Source organism: Acinonyx jubatus, chromosome D2, assembly GCF_027475565.1.
Source record: "Acinonyx jubatus isolate Ajub_Pintada_27869175 chromosome D2, VMU_Ajub_asm_v1.0, whole genome shotgun sequence".
Classification (NCBI taxonomy): Eukaryota; Metazoa; Chordata; class Mammalia; order Carnivora; family Felidae; genus Acinonyx; species Acinonyx jubatus.
In genome coordinates, this window is record NC_069393.1 from 71,540,769 (window position 1) to 71,564,283 (window position 23,515).

The 23,515-nt window shown below is 45.7% G+C and overlaps 1 protein-coding gene across 1 annotated transcript; it reads left to right on the forward strand.

Annotated features, from left to right (window-relative positions):
* The first annotated feature begins 9,447 nt into the window (after positions 1 to 9,447).
* On the forward strand, positions 9,448 to 23,423 carry PNLIPRP1 (pancreatic lipase related protein 1). The gene is made up of 13 exons (XM_015071311.3): positions 9,448 to 9,562; positions 9,684 to 9,732; positions 10,339 to 10,493; positions 11,014 to 11,139; positions 12,726 to 12,860; positions 14,283 to 14,391; positions 15,906 to 16,025; positions 16,129 to 16,248; positions 17,686 to 17,804; positions 18,541 to 18,670; positions 20,834 to 20,942; positions 21,548 to 21,715; positions 23,303 to 23,423. The coding sequence occupies exons 2-13, from the start codon at positions 9,684 to 9,686 to the stop codon at positions 23,364 to 23,366; spliced, it is 1,404 nt and encodes a 467-aa protein (XP_014926797.1). The 5' UTR covers positions 9,448 to 9,562; the 3' UTR covers positions 23,367 to 23,423.
* Positions 23,424 to 23,515: the final 92 nt, after the last annotated feature.

The window sequence follows — 23,515 nt, forward strand, 5'->3', positions numbered from 1 at the left end:
TTGACAAGAGCACCTGGAAGGATGGAGATGCCATTGACTAAAATGGGGAATGCACTGGGAGGAACAGATTTGAGGAGGGAGGACAGGGTTTAGCCATGCCAGATTTCAGATGCTCATCAGACATCCAACTTGGATGTCAGGTGAGCTGCTAAATATATGAGCACAGGGTTGAGGGTGGATGTCATGGTTACAATGTAAACTTTGGTGTCATCATTGTATGCATGGATTTTTTTTAAACCCTGCATTTCCAAAGAGATTAACACCGTGCTTAAATTGTGTTGAGTGCTTAATAAGTGTTTTTAATTATAGTTACTATGGATGCCTCCTGGACTTTTTCTATAACACACTGATAATGATGAATAATGAATAATAAAAGAAATGGATGAAAACATTGTCTGTAAATTTGCTCAAGTAACAAGATGGAACAAAGGATTTTAAAAGAATTTAATCTTAAAAAATACATCTGTTAAAAACCCTCTTATTAAGAAGGATATCCATTTTCATCATAATGAAACAGTTTGCAAGTCACTTTAATTGCTTTAAAAGAAGCGTTTACTCAAATCATTTACCTATTTCTGGTCTCAGTAAATTTTTAGGAAATATTCCTATTTCTAGAGCCCCAAATCAAATTTTTTTTCTTCCCTTTAGGTAGGAGTTCTATACCCATTTGAAAGGATGAGCCAGTCCATGTATAAGTGGTTCACTTTGAACATGTGATTTTTAACCTGTTTCTTGCTGGACTTTATTTCTTGGATGTTAAGAGCTAACTGCATTAACTCTGGTTCCGCTTGCTCCTCTGAAATGTTCTTTCAGAAGGCAATGGACTGCCCTTTCCATTTCTTTTTTGTTTTTCCTAACACATGCATTATGCTTGCAGTGTGTCAGGCACTATTCCAAGTGCTTTATGCATATTTACTCATTTAATTCTGACAATACACTAAAAGGTGGGTGCTTTTATCCCCATTTTCAGGAGAAGCAGCTAAAGCACAGAGAGTTTATCATACAACTCGCCTGAGGTAGCAAGCTATTTACTAGTGGATTTAGGTTTTCCCAAGGTCACTGTGATGTGAAATTTTTCATGCATCTCTCTTGGTCTGCTGGACTATTGGTGGCCTTTGGCCAGCTCATTATTCCTGCTCCAGGATGCCAGGATTTGTTGCTGTTTTGTGTAACAGCTGCTGAGATTCAAGACTCTGCGAAGGTATTTCTTCTTGTCCCAAATCCCTCTAGCACTCTTGTGTACATATGCACGTGTATGCACACACACACACACACACACACACACACACACACACAAACACACTACAGCCAAAGGAAAGGTGGGAGAAATATAAAAAGTAGATTCCCTAAATCTAGCAAGTAAAAAATTAACATGTTTTTGCCTACTATCTATGTAGCTGTAAGTATCCACTGCCTTGAACTTCCCAAATACCTTGAAGCTAATATATGGTACCATGATAAGGGTTTATAGGAACATTCAGTGCAAATAATAGGATGAATGTTTGCCTAAATGGCGACAGACTATGGGAGGGTGCTGCATGGTGAGGAAATTACCTGGTACTTCCTGAACGGGTATAGTCACCCCAAATAAAAACTTATTTTCTAACCCTTGGGCAGATCCAACTCGTCCCCCCGTCCATAGTGGTGCTATCTCAAGAGCTCTGAGAATTCAGTTTCTGACTTCATGGCAACTGCAGATTTGACCTCTCACTCCTCTGGGACCCTCATGGGGCTCATCTCCTAGGGCTATTACATGGTCTCTTCTCTCGCCTTGATTTTTCTCTCCCCTAATTTATACAAGCCACTTGTATAAATGGTGGTAAGTTCTGGAAGTCTGGGGGACATACAGGAGTGTTGTTTTTGAAGCAACATGAGCTACCTGCCCCTGGGAACCCCTCACTAATCACTTTTTCTCAGGCTCCACAACCACTGTGCCGACTGAAAATACCCCCTCAACTTCTCTAGACCCCTTTTTGACTTTTATCCCTCTCCCAAACTCCTGATCCTACCTTGTGCAGAGGGACTTACCAGGGTTTTCAAGTATTGGAGACCATGCCTTTGGAAACTCATCTTCTCCAGCCAAAGTGGATCATGGAATATTTTCTAAATAAAGGCCATCCTGCCCTAAAAGGAACTTGGACTCCAACTGTTAAAATAATTATTTCCTGCCTCTACTATTTAGACATCATTTGAATCCAAGCTAATTCATGCATCCCTCTTCAAAGACTCAAAATGATTCTTTTTATCTTGAGACACAAAGATAGCAGCAATAAAAATTAGCTGAGAAGAAGGGAATCCACATGAATTACATAAATTTACACCCAACAAACAGTTCGCTTCAGCACATATGCACACACATATGTGCACACACACGTGTCACATACACAACTCTAAGTAATAAATCATATTCAAGCCTCGTGTAGGTTATAAGGTTTATTACCAACTTCTCTGCTCTAAGGTACAGATGAGACTTTAGCCAGAGGTGGATGAACATTGTCTCTGGTTCTAGCCTGAACTTTTCTCTTTCAACTGCTTTTCCTGATCTGTTTCTATGCTTATGTCAGTGGGGTCTTCTTTTTCTTTTTAATGTTTTTATTTATTTTTGAGAGAGAGAGAGAATGAGTGGGGAAGAGGAAGAGAGAGGAAAAGAGAGGATCTAAAGTGGGTTCTGCGCTGACAGCAGTGAGCCCAACGTGGGGCTTGAACTCACAAATCATAAGATCAGGACCTAAGCCAAAGTCAGATGCTTAACAAACTGAGTCACCCAGGTGACCCCCCCCATCAGTGGGGTCTTCTGAGAAGCAGACCCCAAGATGGGATCAGAGATACAAAAGATTTATTCAGGGAAATGTCTATGAAGAAGAAAAAAGGACAAAATGAGAGCAGGCAGGGAGAACCATCATATTGCAATGCAGGTCTGACACCCATGAGAGGAGAGAGGGAAGGAAAGATTGGGTTAAAAGAGTCTCAGTCCTCAGCAAAGTTCTGAGAAAATCTTGGCCAGGTTCATGGAGAGTCCCCAAATGAAGGCGGCCCTTTGTAGTCATTGTACTTCAGGTAGGAGTGGATGGTCTCTGGTACCTGTGTCATAGTCGTTGGCTGGGGACAGTTGGCAGAGCGTAGCCTCTGTTTCTGTGCCACGGTGGGTCCAATGGGTGGCATCTGGGCTCCTACAGCAGATGCTCCTAAAAGGATCTGAGTGGCACACTCTGTGGCTACCACAGCATCCCACCTTGTTCCTTTTCAGGTTTCTCTGGAAGTGATGCCAGCTTGGTCATTTCCTCATTAGAACTAAAATTAAGTACATTATTTAATTTAACAAACAGTCATGGAATCGCCATTACCATATTTCAGACATTGGTCTTGGCACTAAGGATGTGAAATAAATAACACATTTCTCACCTTGCCAGGAGCTTATAGTCTGGTGAGGGAACTGGACAGGGAAAGAGTTATAAAGCAGTGTCAGAAAGTATGAGGTGCTTTGGGAAGACAGAGAAGTTGGGGAGAGAGGCTGAGGGAAGGGGTAGGAAGGAGAAAGCCTTCATAAAGTAGGTAAGACAGGGCGTTCAGACTTTGGGGCATAATGCTCTCCAAGGGACACCAGGATCTGTGTGGCCCCAGACTTTTTGTTAGCCCACACGAACTGATGGGACCTACCGATGGGTCTGGGGAGGACTGGGGAAGTCTGGGCTACACTCAGCAGCTGAGTTCACATCCCACAGACAGGGAATCCCTGATTTAAAAAAAAAAAAAAAAAGAAGTCAAGAGTTGACTGATGATAAGGCAAAACCTTACATCCAGTTCCATTAAAACAACACACAAGGACAAATTCTTCCAGTACAAGGAATGTTTAGCAATGTGGTTCAGTTGATGTGTGTGAGTGTCCAGACTATAGAAAAGACTTAGAAAACAGCTTTCTCAGGACCAAAACCTCTTTGGACTTAAAGGGTTCTGAAAACCCAGTTTGAACCAACCCTTCTCTTCAGAAGATTATTCCCTTACAAGGTGACAAGGTATCAGTACATTCTGAATTTGAGATTGAAGGAGAAAATAAGGACAGAGCTTAGTGGTTGGAGAAAAACAGCTATTTGGCTCCACCTGGACATGTGGACATGGCAGATGATAGCTGGCAACTTCAGTCTTTACTCTGTGACCTTCAAAGACCATACACAATGAAGACAAGAAAACTGTCTGGTAGAAATGAAGTCATAGTTTCCAAAGATATCTCTAGATTTGTGCACATATGAACCCTGCCTAATTCCCTCAAGATCTAAGTTCATTCAGTATACATGATTTCAGTTGTCAATGTTGTTTAAAGAAATCTTTCTATCGGCTTCAGAATGGATTAATGAGTCAAAGAGACTTTAAAGGCTTAGACCTTCATCTTGCCAGGGGATTAGTCCAATTTAATCCACCAGGGCATTTAATAGGAGCCAGTGCATTAGGGCACAGTGTCTATTGATGATGTGGGAGTTTCCTCACTGTATTAAGAAAGAGTACACCCTCATGTGATGCTGTGTACCCAAGAATGGAGACGGTCAGGCAATGAGAACTGCTCTCTCTCTGAATCATTGGCCTGACTGGGCTGGGTTGCTGTACTGGTTAGCTACTGGCTTGTTAAACAGGAGGCATATATTTAAACCCAAATCTCCAGGTTAGCTGGGTACTTCTTCTGTTCTTGGCTGGAATCACTCGTGTGTCTTTGGTCAACGTAGGTTGAGTCATCAGTGCTGCTAATCTTGGCTAGATCTCTCCCATACTTGGGGTTGGGTGGCTTTGAGCTATTCCAAGATGTTGCTGCCATGACATTTAATGACAAATCAAGTCACACATCTTGCCCAGATACAAATGTGGGGAAATAGACTCCAGATGTTGATGGAAAGAGCTGTAAGGTCACCTGCAAAAGGCATGAGTGCAGGAGGGGGAGGGGCCGAAGAATTGTGACCATTCACAATCCATCTATCGCCATCTCCAACCTGTTTGTCAACCTTGCAGAAGTCTGGAGGCAGGTCAGGTGTCAGAAGGGTTTTCCTAACAATGGGTCAGGCTGACCTTGTCTCTGGAATTCTTATACTGCCTTGTCCTCACTGCTGTTGTCAGAATTGAGGGCACCTTTTTAGTTCACGCGCTTTGACTTTTGCAGAAAGCAAAGTGCTCCAATGCAGTACATCTCATCTTAAACAACCAATGCTGATGAACACAGGGTTGCTTCTCCTTATCTCTAAAACAAGACAACAGCCCTGATACGATTTTCTGCTCAGCCCTGATACGATGATGACTCCACAGTCATCATTCACTCTCGGTAGTTCATAAAGATCAAGACTTTAAGGTTGGACAAATACAAAAAATACTTTTAAAGAAATCTCCCAGCTACCTTCACTGAGCCACGGACTGCACTTTTGTACGCACTGAGTAGAGTCAGCTGATTCAGGATGGTTATTTTATTACTGTGGAACCACACACCTCTTGCAGCGGCTGCCCAGCTCACAACCACGCCTCCACGTCTGGGAGCACAGGGATGGGTCCTCTTGGCCAGGAACACCCAACAGGATCCAGTTCCCATTGCTAATTAATCGAGAGACAGCATCTGACCTAACCAGGCCAATTGTCTGGTAAATAAAAATTCTTGGCTGAGACGCACACAGCCTGAAGCTCTATCAGGTCCAAAGCAGAAGGGATCTGAGAACAACCGGCTGAGGTCTCTAGGGTGGTCCCATTTGGGGGACTTCCCTAGGTCTCATGGTTTAACAACTTCATGGATTCCATGAGATGCCCCCAATATTTTTCCAATAAATCCCTCCTTTGAAAATTTTTTTGGCTAGCCAGAATTGATTTCTGTTGCTTGCAACCAAAAGAATAACTAGCATACCCCTAAAAGTTGCCTGTTGAAATAGCTCATGGTCTGTACTTCACTATTGTTTCAGGATTGGGGTGGGGAGAGTAGCGAACACACACAGGGATTCCGGATAACGGGGCTATCAGAGCATAGAAACCTGGGGCAGCAACCTCTAGCAACATGTGAAATGCATGTATCTTTTAACCCTTAAATTCCACTTGTAGGAATTTATCCCACAGCTACACCATCCATCCAGGTGACTAATGTATAAGAATACTCACTGAGGCATTGTGCTCAGTAGTTAAAGACTGAAAACAACCAAATGTTCATCAGAAGAGGACTGATTAAGGAGATATCCAAATATTAGAATACTGTGCAACTGGAAAAAAGATTGGAGTACATCTAGATGCACTGATAAGGAATGATTTTTAAGACTACAGAAAATTTTTCAGAATCAGGTTGCAAAATAGTGCGTAGTATTATATTAACCATTTATATATATATTTTTTTTTAACTTTTTAATGTTTATTTTTGAGGAAGAGAGAGAGAGACAGACAGAGCATGAGCAGGGTAGGGGCAGAGACAGAGAGGGAGGCACAGAATCCAAAGCAGGCTCCAGGCTCCGAGCTGTCAGCACAGAGCCCAATGCAGGGCTCAAACCCACAAACCGCGAGATCATGACCTGAGCCAAAGTCAGACGCTTAACCGACTCAGCCACCCAGGTGCCCCAATCATTTATATTTTTAAAAAATATATAATATGTATATACATAATACATGGAATATCTCTGGAATGACACAAAGATCTGGTAAAGGAAACATTTTTAACTTTGTACCATATCAGATGTGTAGAAGCATATATTACCTGTATACAAACAGGAGTGAAATAAAGTTATTTTAAGAAGGAAACCCCCTTGTCCCCGAATGCCCGTGCCCCTATCCTCCAGTGCTGGAGAGCCCGCACTCACTGCCACCACCAGACTCGCGTGGCTGCCGCAGAGGAAACCCTCCAGTCCTGCCTGGAGGACTCCTAAGTCAACCCTGATCACCCTGAGGCGGTCTCAACCATCGAACTCTGAAGCAGGGGCCTTTCCCTTGGGGTGAGCATGGCACCCACAGGGGAACTGCCAGTGAGGTAAGCTCAGGGGGAATGGGCTTGGGGGCCCGACCCCCAGGGAAATCGTGGCAGATCATGTGATGGCTATTGTTCCTAAATCTAAGCAGATACATCTTTTCTCCCTGCTTCTCTGAAGAGCAACATGTCTGTCTTTCCACCTCCTTTAAGCAGGGCCCTGTCACCTTTCTCCAGCCCTGAAATTCACTCTCAGAATAAGGTAAAATGCCAACCAAGTCCATTCATATGTATATTGGTTCTTTCGTTAATGCATAACCACTTCAGTGGCAGGCATGGTTCTAGAGGCTAGAGGGATAGCAGTGGCCAAAACCGATGAGGTCTTTGTCCTCACAGAATTGCATTCCAAGGTGGGAAAAGTATGATTGCAAAAATAAATAAATAGATAGATAAATAAACAAGCAGATAAATAAGATGATTATAACTTGTGATAAGTGATCTAAAGGAAAACACATAAGGTGCTAGGGAACTGGGGTCTGGGGTTGGGTAGGAGGCTGGCAGTGGAGGGGCTCAGGGCTGTTCAACAGTGGCCTCACTGATGAGGTGACATTTAAACTAATTGGTGTTTGGGGCGCCTGGGTGGCGCAGTCGGTTAAGCGTCCGACTTCAGCCAGGTCACGATCTCGCGGTCCGGGAGTTCGAGCCCCGCGTCGGGCTCTGGGCTGATGGCTCCGAGCCTGGAGCCTGTTTCCGATTCTGTGTCTCCCTCTCTCTCTGCCCCTCCCCCGTTCATGCTCTGTCTCTCTCTCTGTCCCAAAAATAAATAAACGTTGAAAAAAAAATTTTTTTTAAACTAATTGGTGGTTGACAAGAAGAAGCCAGCCCAGTGGAGGTCTAGGGAGGAGAGTTTCAGAGCATGGGAAAAGTAAGTGTGAAGACCTTAAGGTAGGAGAGGCTTTGGCATGTTCAATGGAGGCCAGTGTGGCCACGTGTGGAGGTTAAAGTGAACAGCTGCAAGAGAAGAGGTCCAGGAAGCAGACAAGGTCACCTGACATCCACCAACTAATGTACCTATTCATCCACCATTAGATTCTCACAAATCTTTTCACCGCAGTGTCAAAGAAAAGCATAAATGCCTTTGACTTCACCACAGTCTGTAAATTGCATCTTTCCAGACCATATGAGCAGACTTCCAAAGTTTAAACATCTCATCACTTAGGCCAGTCATACAACTCAAGTCTGACATTTTGGGGGACAGTTTATTTTCTATTTCAACTTATTCTCTGTAAGTGTTTCCCTTAGTCTATGTGGATGATGCTCAACAGATTGACAGACAACTTGCTCAGATTCACCAAATATTCAGCAACTCCTTATTTTGCTTTGTATGGTCTGAATCCGAATCCCATCTCATCACTCATTTCCTGTGTGGCTTTATCAGAATGAAACAATTCATTTATCGCTCCATGCCTCAGTTTCCACACTCATAAAGGCGGGGCGGGGGGTGGGCAAATAATGGTTCCCACTTCATGAGGTTGTTGTAAGGCTTAAATGAGGTAATACACGTAAAAGGCTCTGACTACACGTAGCAAGCCTCAGTAACTATTGGCTCCTATTCTTTATGACCCCAGAGAAAGTCTTTTACATTTCAACAGGAAGGCCCTTCAACCTGTCTTCCAGCATTTTGGCTATTCACAAAGAGCATGAATTTTGACATTGAGGCATATTCGACTTGGGACTAGAGTAGGGCACCAGTGGTGTTTGCGCTGTGAAGGCTTATCTGCCTGTTGTGTGAACTGGCGGGGCTGTTCACAGATGCACGGGTCTGTGGGTCATTCATGATGGCCTCACAGGGGCCTAGTCTCATAGGACAGGTGTGCAAACTTCGGAGAGTCTGGGGAAACTCTGTAGACGTGACACGGTCTGATGACGTGGGCTTTTAGAGGCTCCTGAACCTAGCTCTTCAAAATTTTGTAATAAACTTCTGTTGTTTGAAACCATTATATTTTGCATTGATTCATTACCTAGGACTTGATAACTGGAACAGGGAGTTAATGTGGGACTGTGTTCATAGGCTACTGTGGAGGGTGCTGAATCCGTCTCCAAAACTCATGCACTCGGGTATTAGACTGCCAGAGACAGAGAGATCAGTAGAGAGAGACAAAGAGACAGGGAGACAGAAAGAGAGTTCTTGATCAGAATTTCCCTTTATTTCAGCTATATGAGGGCGGGAGCGGGGGGAGCATTTCCATTTATTCTAATTGACGAATACTACCCTCCATTATTAGAGTTTGCTGCTGCGTCCTTCCTGGGACTTGTAAACTACTTGGTGATAAAATAGAAAATTGGAAAGTGGGGCCCTCTAGGCTCATAATTACATGCACAGGTACACGGGTACAAAGTGAGGGGAATTTTCACCCCCTTGTAATCAAGTATTCCTTCATCTTCCCAGACTTGTAGGGAGGTTTGACTACTATAATTAATCTTGTTTTGTGTATTTGTGCAGATTAAAATATTAAGTGCACACAGCATGTTCTATTATCACCTGCTGTTTCCTTGAAGCAGGATCCAAATGATAAGGCTCCGGTATAAAAAAAAAAAAAACAACAAGCCTGGGTACTAGGTGGAGAGGGAGGGACGCCTGGAACATCCCACAGGGTAAGTTACCTTGGCCTTCCTCCCGCCGGCTGTTGAAGCAGCCAGACCTGACTTCCTCCAAGTCTGTGCTCGTTGCTCTGGTTAGGTTTGGTGAGGCTGAGAATGTCTGGATTTATTGTAGATGGTGAACATGTGGACAGTCGCACTTTTTCTGCTGGGAGCAGTCACAGGTAGGAAACCATCACACCTGCCCCGCGGGAAGGGCTTAAATGCAGCATCTCAGCACCGGCCAGAGAAAGCCTTACCCACGGCAGTGAGTGGTTCCAGACAACTCTGAGGGTCCAGAGAGCCGTGGGGTTGGGGGTGGGGGCGGGGTGGGGGTGGAGGTGTCAACACTCTGCCTGGGAGACAAGGCAGTTTGAGGGGACCCCACTTCAGAGCATCTCTCCACCGGCCTGTCTTCACGTCCAGGTACTTTAGACTAGACTCTCGTAGGTAAAGCATTAAACACCTGCCTGGGTTAACAGATTGACTTATCAGTGCGTGTTATCACGTTAGTCGAATAAGTATATCTGAAGAGCTGGGGATGGGACACAGAACTTCTAAGTTTTGATGGTGGTTCTAAGCGGCGGCACAGCTGGTGACTCTATGGCTGACCAGAAGATGGCACTGGGGGTAAGGAGAGAGTGGGTGGGGAGAGGCAGGCTGTCTCCATTCTTCAGACTGTCTCCGGGCAGAGCAGTGAGGACCTGAGAAGCTGAAACACCCCCCACCCTCCCACCCCGGAGCCCAGCCTGGGGAGCTAAGCCGTGAGCACATTCGTCCTTTCTCTACAGCAAAGGAAATTTGCTATGAACACATCGGGTGCTTCTCCGACTCGGAGCCCTGGGCCGGGACTGCAGCCAGGCCCCTGAAAGTTCTCCCCTGGAGCCCCGAGAAAATCGGCACCCGCTTCCTGCTCTACACCAATGAGAACCCAAACAACTTTCAGGTGAGACTTTGTCGTTTCAACATCATTGTGACTGGGAGAGGGGTTGTGCCCACCCCGCAGACTAGAAGGTTCTTGTGTCTGTCCCCTCCTCCTCCACCATGCTCTGTCCCACTTTATCCCTCCAGCTGCCCCTGCCCTCCAGGCCTAGCCAGACCCACACAGAGTAGGTTTTCTGTAAAATGTTGGCTCCAATGAATGAATGATTCACATTTGCCGGAACCTCTAACTGGTTATGTGATTCTGGTCTGGGGCAAAGCTTCCCATCTACCAAGAACCCTGTGGAGGTAAGACTGTGGGCTACGATTCAGCCCCAGTGGAGACAGTAATTCCTGACTGGCTGGGGTCAGAGTGATCAGTGCAGGCAGGAAAATGAGAGTCAGGGTGGCCTTCCTGGAAGAGGTGGCTTTTGTGCTAAGGTTTGAAAGATTAAGGCATCAGAATAAGCAGAAATGGAGAAGGAGAGGCAGGCCTGAATGGCCAGGCTACAAAAACATGCAACCCCTTTCTGCTTTTGTCACAGACTCTCCTTCCCTCTGACCCATCAACAATTGAAGCATCAAATTTTCAAACAAACAGGAAGACCCGGTTCATCATCCACGGCTTCATAGACAAGGGAGAAGAGAGCTGGCTTTTGGAGATGTGCAAGGTAGGGCCGGCTCCCTACCCTGGTCTGCCCTGTCCCCGGCAGCAAGCCTTCCAGAAAGCACAGCAGATAAGCTTGGAGACAGGAAATCCCTACACACAAGTTAACTTCAGGCAATTAAAATGATTCTGTTTACGATAGTAAGAATTCACGTCCACATTTCCGGATGCCATCTGTAGCCTGGAGCAGTGGCCTTGGCTATGTGGGCAAACACCTGCACCATCTTATTTCTGGCTAAATCAAAGCCAAAGGTCTGCTTCCGTTTTTAGTGAGGGCACTTTGTGTTCCTGCGCATGAGGGATTGTGTTCTTTTTGTCCAAGTCTCTCCCACGTCCCTGCGATGATGTGTTGCTACAACCATTTATTTGGGAAATGGAGAACTAAGGTGCACCAGGAGACTGAATTACAGCATAGAAAGTGTCAAAACTATATGTAACACAGCGTCTATTGGCTAGAAGGACAGACAACAGAAGAACACGCACGTGCACACACACGCGCACACACGTGCACAGGCATACACACACAAACACATAATAATACACCGTCACCCTTTCTTTTTACATAGACACTGATTCCATCCATTTTTCTGATGCCTAAGAGTTTACCCGAGCAGCCTGTCCTCCACACACACATTAATAATTCTGACCTATCATGTCAACGGGAGAAGTTACAAACCTAGAAAATTACAGTCATTCTGCATTTGGCCTTGATTTACCAGGCATTTAACTCTTCTGTCCCATCAGAACAACTATAAACTGTATCTTACAGTGTAAGATACAGTTTATACTCCAAATTCCTCAGGGCTGTAAGAGATTCCTCAGGGCTGTTTTAAAAATAAAGGTCCTGAGAAAAAACTCTTGGTGTCTCTGTGTGCGTGATCACACATATTAGTATCATAGATGTGACAAATTTGAAGTGGGCTTTAAATTTATAGAACCGTTTTCAACTCAAGCTCACCTATGTACTACCTGGCAGAATGTCTAAGGCTCCATCCATTTCCTTGACCTCCTAGAAGTTTTCAGAATTCTTCAATCTCTTTTTAAGTCAGCTGCAGTTTTATTTTTCAAATATCTGCAGTGTGTGTTTCCTCCATGAAATACTGTGCTATCCTGACTGTAGACGCTTAGTAAATGCCCAGAAGGCAGGGGTGAAGGCAAGTCCGGTTATTGGCAGGGATGTCAAGAGGCCAAGAGGAGGGCTGGAGGTCAAATCCACAAGGTCATTTGGACACTGGCCATCAGAGACGGCACTGGAGACCTCTCCTCTTCAAAACAGGGCTAAGGATGCAGATGTTCCCCCACATACCTAATCAACTTTACCGAATTTGGTCAAAGAAAACCAGAGAGTGGCCAGCTTTTCATTAACCTGCAAGCTAGAGAGGGAATAGGTTTGCCTTGCCCATCGCCTTTACCCTGAGGGATGACTCCTAATCGACAACAAGATTCCTAACAAAGCCCAGTTTGTCTCAGCGCCCCAGCGAGGAAGAGACAGAATGACCAGTAGTAACTGTGAGTGACCATTGCAGAGCCCTGGTTAGACAGGGTTTTGCACGCCCCTATGATAACATCCTGGTGTCTTTCCAACACCAGAACATGTTCGCGGTGGAGGAGGTGAACTGCATCTGCGTGGACTGGAAGAAAGGCTCCCAGACCACGTACACACAGGCCGCCAACAACGTGCGGGTGGTGGGTGCCCAGGTGGCCCAGATGATCAGCATGCTCTCGGTGAGTCCGCCGGCCGGGCTGCTGGGGAGGCAGGCGGCGCCCCCGGGTCTCTGTCGGCTAAAGATACAGCTGAGAGTTACAGATTTTGACAAGAAATAGAAAGAATTGTATTTGTCTCGGAATCTCACTTCTAAAACGCTGAAATTTGCCTTAATAAGGACACGGCAGTGGAAGAAAAATCAGTAATAGCTAACACTTAGGAGGCATCTTCCATTGACAGATGTGAAAACTAAGGATGTTTATGAACATCTTCCATTGACAGATGTGAAAACTAAGGCCCAGAGAGGTCAAAGAGTTTGTCCCCCAAAATCATAGCACAGGGGAATACAAGAGCTGTCTAGTGCCAGGGGCCCCCCACTACACCGGGTGGTCTCTGTGTGGGGCAAACAAGGCATTCGCAAGGAGCACCAAATGGAACCCGAGGGCAGCAGGTGCGATTGGCAGGTACCAACGCCACGGCCCTGTTGGTGGCCCTGTTGATGGCAGAGAATTTCGTTTGCCACTGTCAATTCAGCTGTTTCTTCCTACCCAGGTCTTTCATTCTGGCTAACTTGGAGTCTTGAATTCTTTTGGTGAAGGCGCTAACTCTTCATGACTCTATATTCTATCCCAGATAAAGGCCCGAGCTGTTTCTGTCTTATAGTGAAAGGGTCCACAAAAGAACCGATTGGTTCTAACTACTTCTGCACCCCTGCAGAAATTAAAACTTGTGATGTTTGTCCTAGAGGTTCTGAAGATCAACGAGTATACATGGGCGAACGTCTCTGAGACCTACACGTGCAAACACTCATAGCTGTATACCATTTGTTCATCCAATATTTGGGGGGCACAGTGTCAGGAACTCTGCTAAGAAGTCAAGAGGACGGTGAGGTCCCAGGCCCTGGAGGAGCTCATGGTGAAGACTTGAAACGAGAGTAGAGGATGGTCAGGGTTCTAATGGGGGGACTATAGGGCTTAATTGGGAGCACATGCGGGGGCACCGTTTAATCCGGGCTGGGGGACTGGGGGCGTGATGAAGGATGTCTCCCAGGGAGAGACATCTAAGTTGAGAGCTGATGGCTAGGCTGTGTCATGTGAGCTGGACAAGTGGTTGGGGAGTGGACAGCAACATCATCAGACCCACAGATGAGGGAATATAATGTATCCGAGGGCCCGGAAATCCTGCATAGGGTTTGGCTAGAGAAGAATCTAGAAAAATGGGTGTTGAGTAAGGAAAGTTCTGAAACCCTCGTAATGAATTTGGGCTTGATCCTGAGGGCAGTGGGAGCCACAGAAGGTTTTCAACAGAGGGGTAACGACATTAGGTTTACGTGTTACAAAAACCACACATGTAAAACAAAACAAAACAAAACAAAACAAAACAAAACAAAACAAAACACCACAGCACAAAAATGTTCTGAAAATGCACTCTTCCCTCTCCAGACAAACTATAGCTACTCTCCTTCCCAAGTCCACCTCATCGGCCACAGCCTGGGAGCCCATGCGGCGGGAGAGGCTGGGAGCAGGACTCCAGGCCTGGGCAGAATTACAGGTAAGGCCCAAGGGGCAGGGCCCCGGGTTTTGTCCCCAGTGACCCCAGAACGTGGTGCAAGCCTGCCGACCAGACAGAAGCTGGCCCAAAGTAGTGTGTCCCCAAAATGCTCTGCACAGAACATTTTAGGAAGCCCCCAGGAAGCCCCTAGGAAACCCCCAGGAAGTCCATCTTTCTGGAAGGGGAGGTGGTGCTTTTGCTCACCCCCCTTTGCTTCCCCTTGCTTCTCCTGTCTGTCTCCATCCCTCCTCCTTAGATCCACGTTTCTTGGCAGTGTGGGTCCTTCAGCAGGACTGGGCAGCCAGGAAAATGGAGACAAAGGCCCATGTGAGCGTGTGCAAATGTAATTAAGAATGCACACTGTTATTCCCTTCCCCCTTCTCTTTGAACTCAAAGGCAGAGTGGAACATGAAAATCATGCTTCCAGAGCCTCTATTGGTAGGAGAAACCCAGCCACCAGTGGTGCAGATCACTCTTGCAAGCCAAGCAAAGCCTTCACTTTGTAACAACAACAACAACGACAACAACATACATTATATAATAGAATCATAAGAATGTAATGCTATGATTATTATTATAGTAAGCATAGATTAAGTGCCTGCTTAGCCCAAATACTATGTAAAGTGCCTTACATTTCCTCACTGAATCCCCAGAACTGAAGAAACAGGCTCAGGAAACTGGATAACTTGCCCTAAATCAGGCAATAAATGAGTGGTGGGGCTGAGATTCTAACCCAGTTCGACTGCCGCGTGGCTCGAGAAAGCCTCTGCTGTCTAAGAGCTCTCCCTTTCATTTTCAACAGACAGTTATGCCCGGGCCTTTTCTGGCCAGCTGCTCTGCCCAAACCTTCAAAGAACTATTGACAAATTCAGGAGCCCTGCCAGGAAGGAAGTATAGTCAGGAGGAAATAATAGTAATCAGTATTTTACTGATACACTCATGATGGTATGCCAGCCACTGTGCTAAAAGCTATATACATTATCTCATTTCATCTTATTGTAACCATATCATTACCCGGATTTTATAAACGGGGGAACTGAGGCACAAGAAATAGGTTGAGCAACTCGCCCAAGGTCGTGCAACTTGCCCAAGAAATAGCTGAGGAGGGATTTAGAGTCAGGCTGCCTGGTTCCAGAATCTGTGTTCATAAATATGATATCATGCTACTCTATCCCTTTTTTCTTCAAACTTGAGAAGAGGAAAAAGAATGTTAAAGAAGAAAGATCTGCCAAGTACATAGGAGAAAATAATGTGAAAAAAAATCCTTGGTCAGACAAATTTAAATCTCTCAGCTTATCTACCCTTCTTTATCCACGCCACGGGAGCCCTTCTCTAATGAGCAACGTTGAAACTCTAGGTCCCCGTACTCAATATGCAGGGCCATGGCACTGCATGACTTCAGAGTATGGCACCCCTCGAGTTGAGCAATGCACAGCCTGAGCAACTGTACGCCTTGGTCCTGCTGGCACCTACAGCCAGGCCTACTATTCTGCAGCACTGATCATCTCTTTTAGGGTTGGATCCTGTAGAAGCAAGCTTCCAGGGTACTCCTGAAGAGGTTCGGCTCGATCCCTCTGATGCTGACTTCGTTGACGTGATCCATACAGATGCAGCAGCCCTGATCCCATTCCTGGGTGAGCCCAATGATGCTTTAGCTGCAAGCATGCGCAGTTGTGTTGTAGCCAAGAGGCATAACCCTGCATTATGAAAAACTCATTGCTCTTCCAAACGTTTCAGGTTTTGGAACAAAACAGCTGTTAGGTCACCTCGACTTCTTCCCCAACGGAGGGGAGGAGATGCCAGGATGCAAGAAGAGTGCCCTGTCACAGATCGTGGACCTCGATGGCATCTGGGAAGGTAAAGCCAGAGCAGAGCGAGGCATCACTTCCCTGGGGGGAGCAGTATCTTCCCGGAGCACATCTCAAAAATGAAACGGCTCTTTAAAACAATTTCTCCTTCTAGACCTTATTTCTGAAAAAATATAGCTACGGACTCCTTGTCGTATCTCCGCTCTACTGGTTTTGCACTTCCTTAAAACACCGTCGTGTGTGTCCTGGACTGTGCAAGCCACAAAGAACGACAAAATTGCTCAAAGCCACAACTCCACCAATGAGTTGGCAGCCACCTAACAAAGACAAGACATGCCATGAAAGTAAACATCCTAAGAGAATTTTTCTGCCAGTCCCCCCTTGACTCCCAAGTTCACGTACAGTATTGTTCAATACCGTAGCCAAAATGACAATGCTCCCCGGTCATTTCCACGGCAGAGCCATTTGCCCAATGAGAGTCACCACCCCTGTATGTTGGGTCAGGATGAGAAACAGTCACTGGTCGGAAAGGTGAAGCAGAGAGAGTGCTATTTGGGGTTCTTCTTCACCATTGATGGAGCACACCTGGGCTGAAGGTCATCCTTCAGCGACAGATTTTGGATCTGATGAGGTGAAAAGGACAACGTAGAAGTGAATTTTTCAGCCCAGCTCATCACTTGGAACCACACAGGTTTACACTGTTAGTGGTCTGACCAAATCTAACGAGTAAAGATTCTTACTGAATTCGATCAAAATGGCAGGTATGTATGACATCGAAGCAAATATTAAGAATGCAGATGTATGTGTTTGTCTCTTATGAGAGTTTCCATGGAAAGGGTGGCCCAAACTCTCTCTCAGTAATAGCCAAGCAAGTTTGGGTCATATCTAGAAGGTATACTGTGACCTCTGTCACCTGGCAGGAGCTGTGGGGGCCAAGGAAAGTTATTAAGAAAGAAAAAAAAAGAGCCAACTCAAGCGACCCGAGCCTCCTTTTTATTTGCCTAAACACAGCATGAAAATGTCCGTGCTCTGGTTTCATCATGTCTAGGAGGTCATCTCACATCTGGCTGTGTCTTCAAGGACCTCTAGCCTAGTGCCTGGGACACAGGAAGGCACAATGGTTAGCAGCATAGGCTCAAGCACCAGACGGGCTTGGGTTTAACTGCCAGTTCTGCCACTAACTGGCTGCAATCCGTACATCTGAGGCTGTAATCTGTGTATCGCCCGTACTTAGAAATGGTCTGGTACCTACCGCCTAGAAAGGCATTGTTCATAGGAACAACGCACGTAAAGGACTCGGAACACTGCCTCGCTCACAGAAAGCAGCCTCTCTGTGTTCACTGGCATTTATTTTGGACTTACCTTAAGTTGGCTCGATCTTACATTTCTCCAAGTATGGCCCCACTTTGGAACCTCTCCCCTTGGAGAGACAGAAGCCGTCAGCTCCCCAGACCACGTATGTAGACGTCCTCATTTGTTTCCCCAGGGACTCGGGATTTTGTGGCTTGCAATCACCTGAGAAGTTACAAGTATTACTCGGAGAGCATCCTCAACCCTGATGGGTTCGCTTCCTACCCCTGTGCTTCCTACAAGGCCTTTGAATCTGTAAGCTATTACCCCTTGAGTCCCTCTGTGGGACGGTTGTCCGCTATGTTTGGGATTTGCAGCACCCTCTCACCAGTTTCTGATCATCTCTTACTTGTTTTGCATGGGCCCTCAGAGTTTATGATCCTGTGAAGCAGAGTGGGGGAGAAGGTTAGGCAGGAGGTGACTAAAATTCTAGATGAGTCATGTAGGTGAGGAAGACGCTGGGAAATCAGAACAATCCTTTCAATGATCTAGAAAACTTTCCTGCAGAAGGTGTTGTTTGAATCTGCATAGCATTTGGGAGGAAGAACAGGGCAGAGCAAGGGCGGCAGAACGTAGGAGAGAAGACGTCCTATGCCAGAGAGAAGGAAAGGCGCTCGTTGGAGTTCTAGATGCCAGGCTGGGGGGTTGGGCCTCTGGAATTGGCCACAGCCAGATTTATACCACAGGCAGTGGCAAATGCTACATACAGTCAGGGCTCTTTGTCCCAGAGTTTGGCTGTTAACCACGTAGCAGCACATCACGTGATGGAAGGTGTAATTGACCTAACCTGGAGCCCAGGAATCAGTATTTTCCATCGTGATGTGCAAGAGCCTTGGGAGTCCCAGCCTTGGTGAAGCAAATTTGGAAATCCTCTTTCCCAATCTCCTTCCTGTTACAAGCGAGGAAACTCAGACGGTAGAAGTGCTCCCCCAGATGTGTGGGTCATAAAAAGGCAAATTCACACCTTATGGCTTGATCTGTCTCTTCTTAGAACAAGTGTTTCCCCTGCCCGGATGAAGGCTGCCCACAGATGGGCCACTATGCTGATAAATTTGCTGGCAGGACAAGCGGCGAGCCACAGAAATTCTTCCTGAACACAGGAGACTCCAGCAATTTTGCTCGTGAGTTGTAATTTGACCCTTCTCACCCACGTCGAGAAAGTTTAGCTTCCATTATACAAGAAAGACTTATCTCTCCCCTGGAGTATTTGTGAGCACATCCTGACCATCTTAGCAGAGGACACATCTACCAAACTATCCCATTTAAGACTCAGCTGAGGATTTACAAAGAGCCTGCATTTCTTCCTTTCTGTGTCTATGCCATGAAATGAGTGGAATGAATGGGAGCACAATTCATGAGAAATCGTGACTTGCACATCTCTGTGGCAATTTTTACCACTGAATTCTTTCCACTCCACAGTGCACTGTTCTTTTCTTTTTTCAAGGCTGTGTCATGCACACGACTTCTATTCCTTTATCAAACATTTATTTGGTACCAGCTCTTTGCTGGTCTGGGCCCTTTAAGAAGTCCAGTTCCTATCTCCCCACTTCTCCTTCTCTGTGCCTGTGTCCCCGAAGCCCCATGTAGGGGTCCGTCTCTGGTGGAGGGTGGGCGGGAATCAGGAAGGAGTGATTTCTTTCAAAAATCAGCAGATTTTTGTCATAGGGTAGAGATAGGGCACAGTTGGGCCACTCTGTGCCAACCTTCCCTGTGATTGTTCCCTAAGAAGTTGCACTTTAAAAAAAGGCACTGTGTTGGGGCGTCTGGGGGGCCCAGTCAGTTGGGCGTTCGACTTTGGCTCAGGTCACAATCTCACGGTCTGTGGGTTCAAGTCCCGCGTCGGGCTCTGTGCTGACAGCTCAGAGCCTGGAGCCTGTTTCAGATTCTGTGTCTCCCTCTCTCTCTGCCCCTCCCCTGCTCATGTTCTGCCTCTCTCTCCCTCTCAAAAATAAGTAAACATTAAAAAAATTTTTTTTTAAAAGTCACTGCTTTTATATAAAGACATAAATACAATATATGCCTTATCTAGTTTTTAAAGTCAGACTTATTGAGGTACAATTTATAGACAGCAAAATCCACCCTTTGTAGTATATAGTTCTATGAGTTTTGATAGATGAATAGTCATGTAACCATCTCCACAATCCAGATATAGAACACCTTCATCACCATATATCACCATATATATATATATATATATATATATATATATATACACTCACATACGTATTTTAAGACAATGGTTAATCAAGCCTTCCAGTGTTGTGATGCATGAAATGCTGGCCCATATTTTAAAACGACAAATTAAACATTTGAAAGCCACATACTCACTCCTCAACTGATACTTCTGTACGAACCACAGACTATGCAGACACTAGGGATGCAGGGATGAGCAACACGCTCTGTGCATGAAACGCATCACCCAGCGGAGAAGGCGGAAACCGAGCACGCAGCCCCAGTGTGCTGGGCGTGGCGACTTGCTGCTTGGCAACCTGGGACCGAGGACCTGGCCCTGCCCAGAGGAAGGAACAGGGACAGCATCCCCGGGGATGTGAAGGACAAGTGGGAGCTAGGCAAATGATGTGTGTGTGTTTCAGTACATGCGTGTGTACATGTGTGTGTGCGTGTGGGTGTAGATGTGGATCTGTGGTTGTGTGTGTGTGAGTGAGCGTGTGGTTATAGGTATGCAGGATGTCCTCACGGGCACTGACACAGCACTGCAAGTGTAGATCTGGGTAACAGCTGAGCCCCGCTCTATGATGGACACGGCCTGGGGCGCTGGGGATGTGCAGGTACAGCACAGTCCCTGCTCTTGAGGTTCTCGCAGGACTACTTTCTTGAGCTACTTTTCCTACCATGGGAACAAGCCCTTGTCCCTTCTCTTTTCACCTTATCTCATAGTGCGGTCCCTCTCGAGCGGAGTTATACAACACAACTTTCTGCAATGATGGAAATGCTCCCTGTTGCCCAAAACGGTAGCCAGTGGCCACGTGTGGCAATTTAACACTAGAAATGTGGCTAGTAAGACTCAGGAATTAATTTTTGATCTTCTTTAGTGTGAACCTAAATTAAAGCAGCACCTATGGGTAACGTCCCTTTACTGGGCAGTGTAGCTCTGAAGAGGGAATACCACTAGGTACGTACCCCTCCTTTTAGCCTATTTGAGTTGTAGATTAGTAGGATTTCTTATACTTTGATGCCTCGGTGTAAGGGATGACAGGATTCTGAAATTTGGGTCAACTATTTTGCACATGAGTAAATTGAAATCTTTTCTATCCCCTGTGCAGGCTGGAGATACGGAGTTTCTATAACACTGTCTGGAAAAATAGCCACTGGTCAGGTCAAAGTTGCTTTGTTTGGAAATAAGGGAAACACTCACCAGTTCGATGTCTTCAGGTAAGTTTCCTTTTTTAGCACCGCATCTCACTTGATGATATACACGGACTTCAAATCCACACAGTGAAATGTTTATCTTCTCTTTATCAAGTAATTTTAAATTATTTGCTGTATGTATTAAAGTGACTTTCAGACTTCTGCTGACAATTTTCTTTTCTCAATTATAAATCCAGGCAATAGTTTTTTTCTCTTTTGATAGGTCTGTTTTAAAAAATAGATTAAATATACACACACACACACACACACACATATATATATAATATTACCCCCAGGTGTCATGTTTCCTTATTAACATAGTAACACATGCATGTTGTGTTAAACTAAGTGAATAACTTATTACTGTACAAATAACTCTTCCAGAAAAAACTATGAAGGAATTATATAGTTTTCTATAAGAACATTGTGAGTAGAAACTAACTTGAGTTTGAGAAAACAACACTCAAACAATAGTTTGAGGCTGCTGCCTTCTCCATTTCTCCATCCTTTATTTGAGAACTAATTTAGAAAAAAATAATTTCATTAATCTCAAGTAGAAAAGAGTGGCATGGTCTTATCTGGTGATTATTGTTTCTGTGCATGGAATGTTTCTATTTCTTTATTTCAAGGGGGATTCTCACACCAGGCTCTACCCATTCTAATCAGTTTGATGCAAAGCTTGATATTGGAACCATTGAGAAAGTCAAGTTTCTTTGGAACAACAACGTGATAAACCCAACCTTCCCCAAAGTGGGTGCAGCCAAGATCACCGTCCAAAAGGGAGAGGAGAAAACAGTGTATGTATATGTTTGCTGGCTTGTGCCTCAGGGTGTTGGTAGAGATTGGTGTTCGTAATGGAAACTCACTCCAGAAAGTTAGTCACGGTTCAGCCAGAAAAGCCAAGACAAGCTACCCACCTGAGGCCTTTTCTCTGTAGGCAAACAACTGACAGACCAGGTAAAGCATTTCTGTTGCGTGTTCTCAGCCCTATCTGAGAAGAAGAACACAGATGCAGGTCACTGCTTTCAAGAAAAACTAAGGTTTTCTGAGGAAAGGCTGTGACTTCCTGCACTTTCTAGAAATGGAACAGATTGTATTCAACGCCCCCCCTGAGGCCCTGAGGCCATTAGCTGCCTTCTGAACCCTCCAGTGGCCTGCGTGTCCCTTCTTCCCCTGCGTGTCCCTTCTTCCCCTGTCTGTTGACCCCAGAGGAAATCCACCTTAAGAGAAGCGAGATGTTGGGACATCAGATTTTTTAAAATACAAGAAGATCAAAACCAGCATGGGCGATGGGCTTGGTGTGTGAGGGGCAGGCGATCCCAGACTGCAGATGGCAGGCAGGGCTCGAGGTGCAGAGAACTGGAAATATGATTGCAGATAGAGCTAGGGCAGCAAGACAGGTGAAATACAAAAGAGACCACAGTGAAGACGACAGGTAAAACCAGGCAAAGCCTCAGAGCTCAAAGGCAGCGAGATGCAAGAAGCGCTTGGTTCTTGGAACAACAGTAATGATAGTCACTTATATCTACAATGTTTTTTTTTTTTTATCAATTATAAAGCTTTTTCACATTTATGGTCATAAGATGTTGCATTATTAACATGGGATTCTCAGCGATCATGGGAGGGAACTGTGCCTTCTTCAACAAATGAAGATCCCAACACTCAGAGACTCAAGTAACGAGCCCCGTGTCCCCCCCTAGAAAGGAGGGAGTGGGGAGCCCAAAGGGAAAGATCCACTGACCGACTTCAGGTGCAGAAGGCAAGTCAAGGGAGATTTGAACTGTGACTCTGCCATGGACAACGTGGGCTATGGCATCAGAGAGACCTGTATGTGCCTCTTGGTTCTTCCACTTACTGAGAGCGCTCTGTGCCTCAGTTTCCTCTCCCATAACGCAGGACTCCTAGTAATACTTCCTCACACATGTGTTGTGAGGGTGAAGTTTGCACAAGCGAATCAGTCAGTGTCATTGCCTGTAGTAAGAGCTCAGGAGCTGTTATAAGGTTGAATCCAGTCTACAGAGTGGCTCAGTCAAGAGTGAGCCCATCTGGACACCAATGGGCTGTGTTCAAGGAGGACCCATGCTGACTTGTGGAGAAAGAGGCCAGTTAGAGTTCTAGCTGCTGACTCAATGCTCCACAGTCCTGTCGGACTGAGGACCCAGAGACCAGGGCCACTCTGAGCAACAGCTGACAGGGGACCTTGTCACAGACACCAGCCACCTGTCTCACGGGAAATCCAAGTTCTCCAGTAACTGGTTGAAGCTACGACCCTAGTGTTTTCCTCATTCCGTGTGAATCCTAAATCGGCAATCATCTTTTCTTAACAACTTAAAACTCCATGTAAAGCTACCCGATGCTTATGAAGCTTTCATTTCTGTCGGCAGGCACAACTTCTGCAGCGAAAGCACTGTGAGAGAAGACGTTCTCCTCACCCTCACGCCCTGTTAAAGTCCAGGCACAATCCGGTCACTGCGTTAACACCAATAAAAACCACTGATGCATCTATCTGCTCCGAACGTCTGTCACTGATGTCAGCTGGCCCCGCTGGGGACACTTGGGAATAGACCATTTAAATAAGCCCTGAGCATTTCCATACA

Bases quoted from the DNA above. Each gene is read 5' to 3' on its own strand.
- PNLIPRP1 (XM_015071311.3), top strand. From the start codon at position 9,684: ATGGTGAACATGTGGACAGTCGCACTTTTTCTGCTGGGAGCAGTCACA. The intron at 16,249-17,685 runs GTAAAGCCAGAG...TTGTTTCCCCAG, and splicing joins CCTCGATGGCATCTGGGAAG to GGACTCGGGATTTTGTGGCT. The intron at 21,716-23,302 runs GTATGTATATGT...TTCTGTCGGCAG, and splicing joins AAGGGAGAGGAGAAAACAGT to GCACAACTTCTGCAGCGAAA.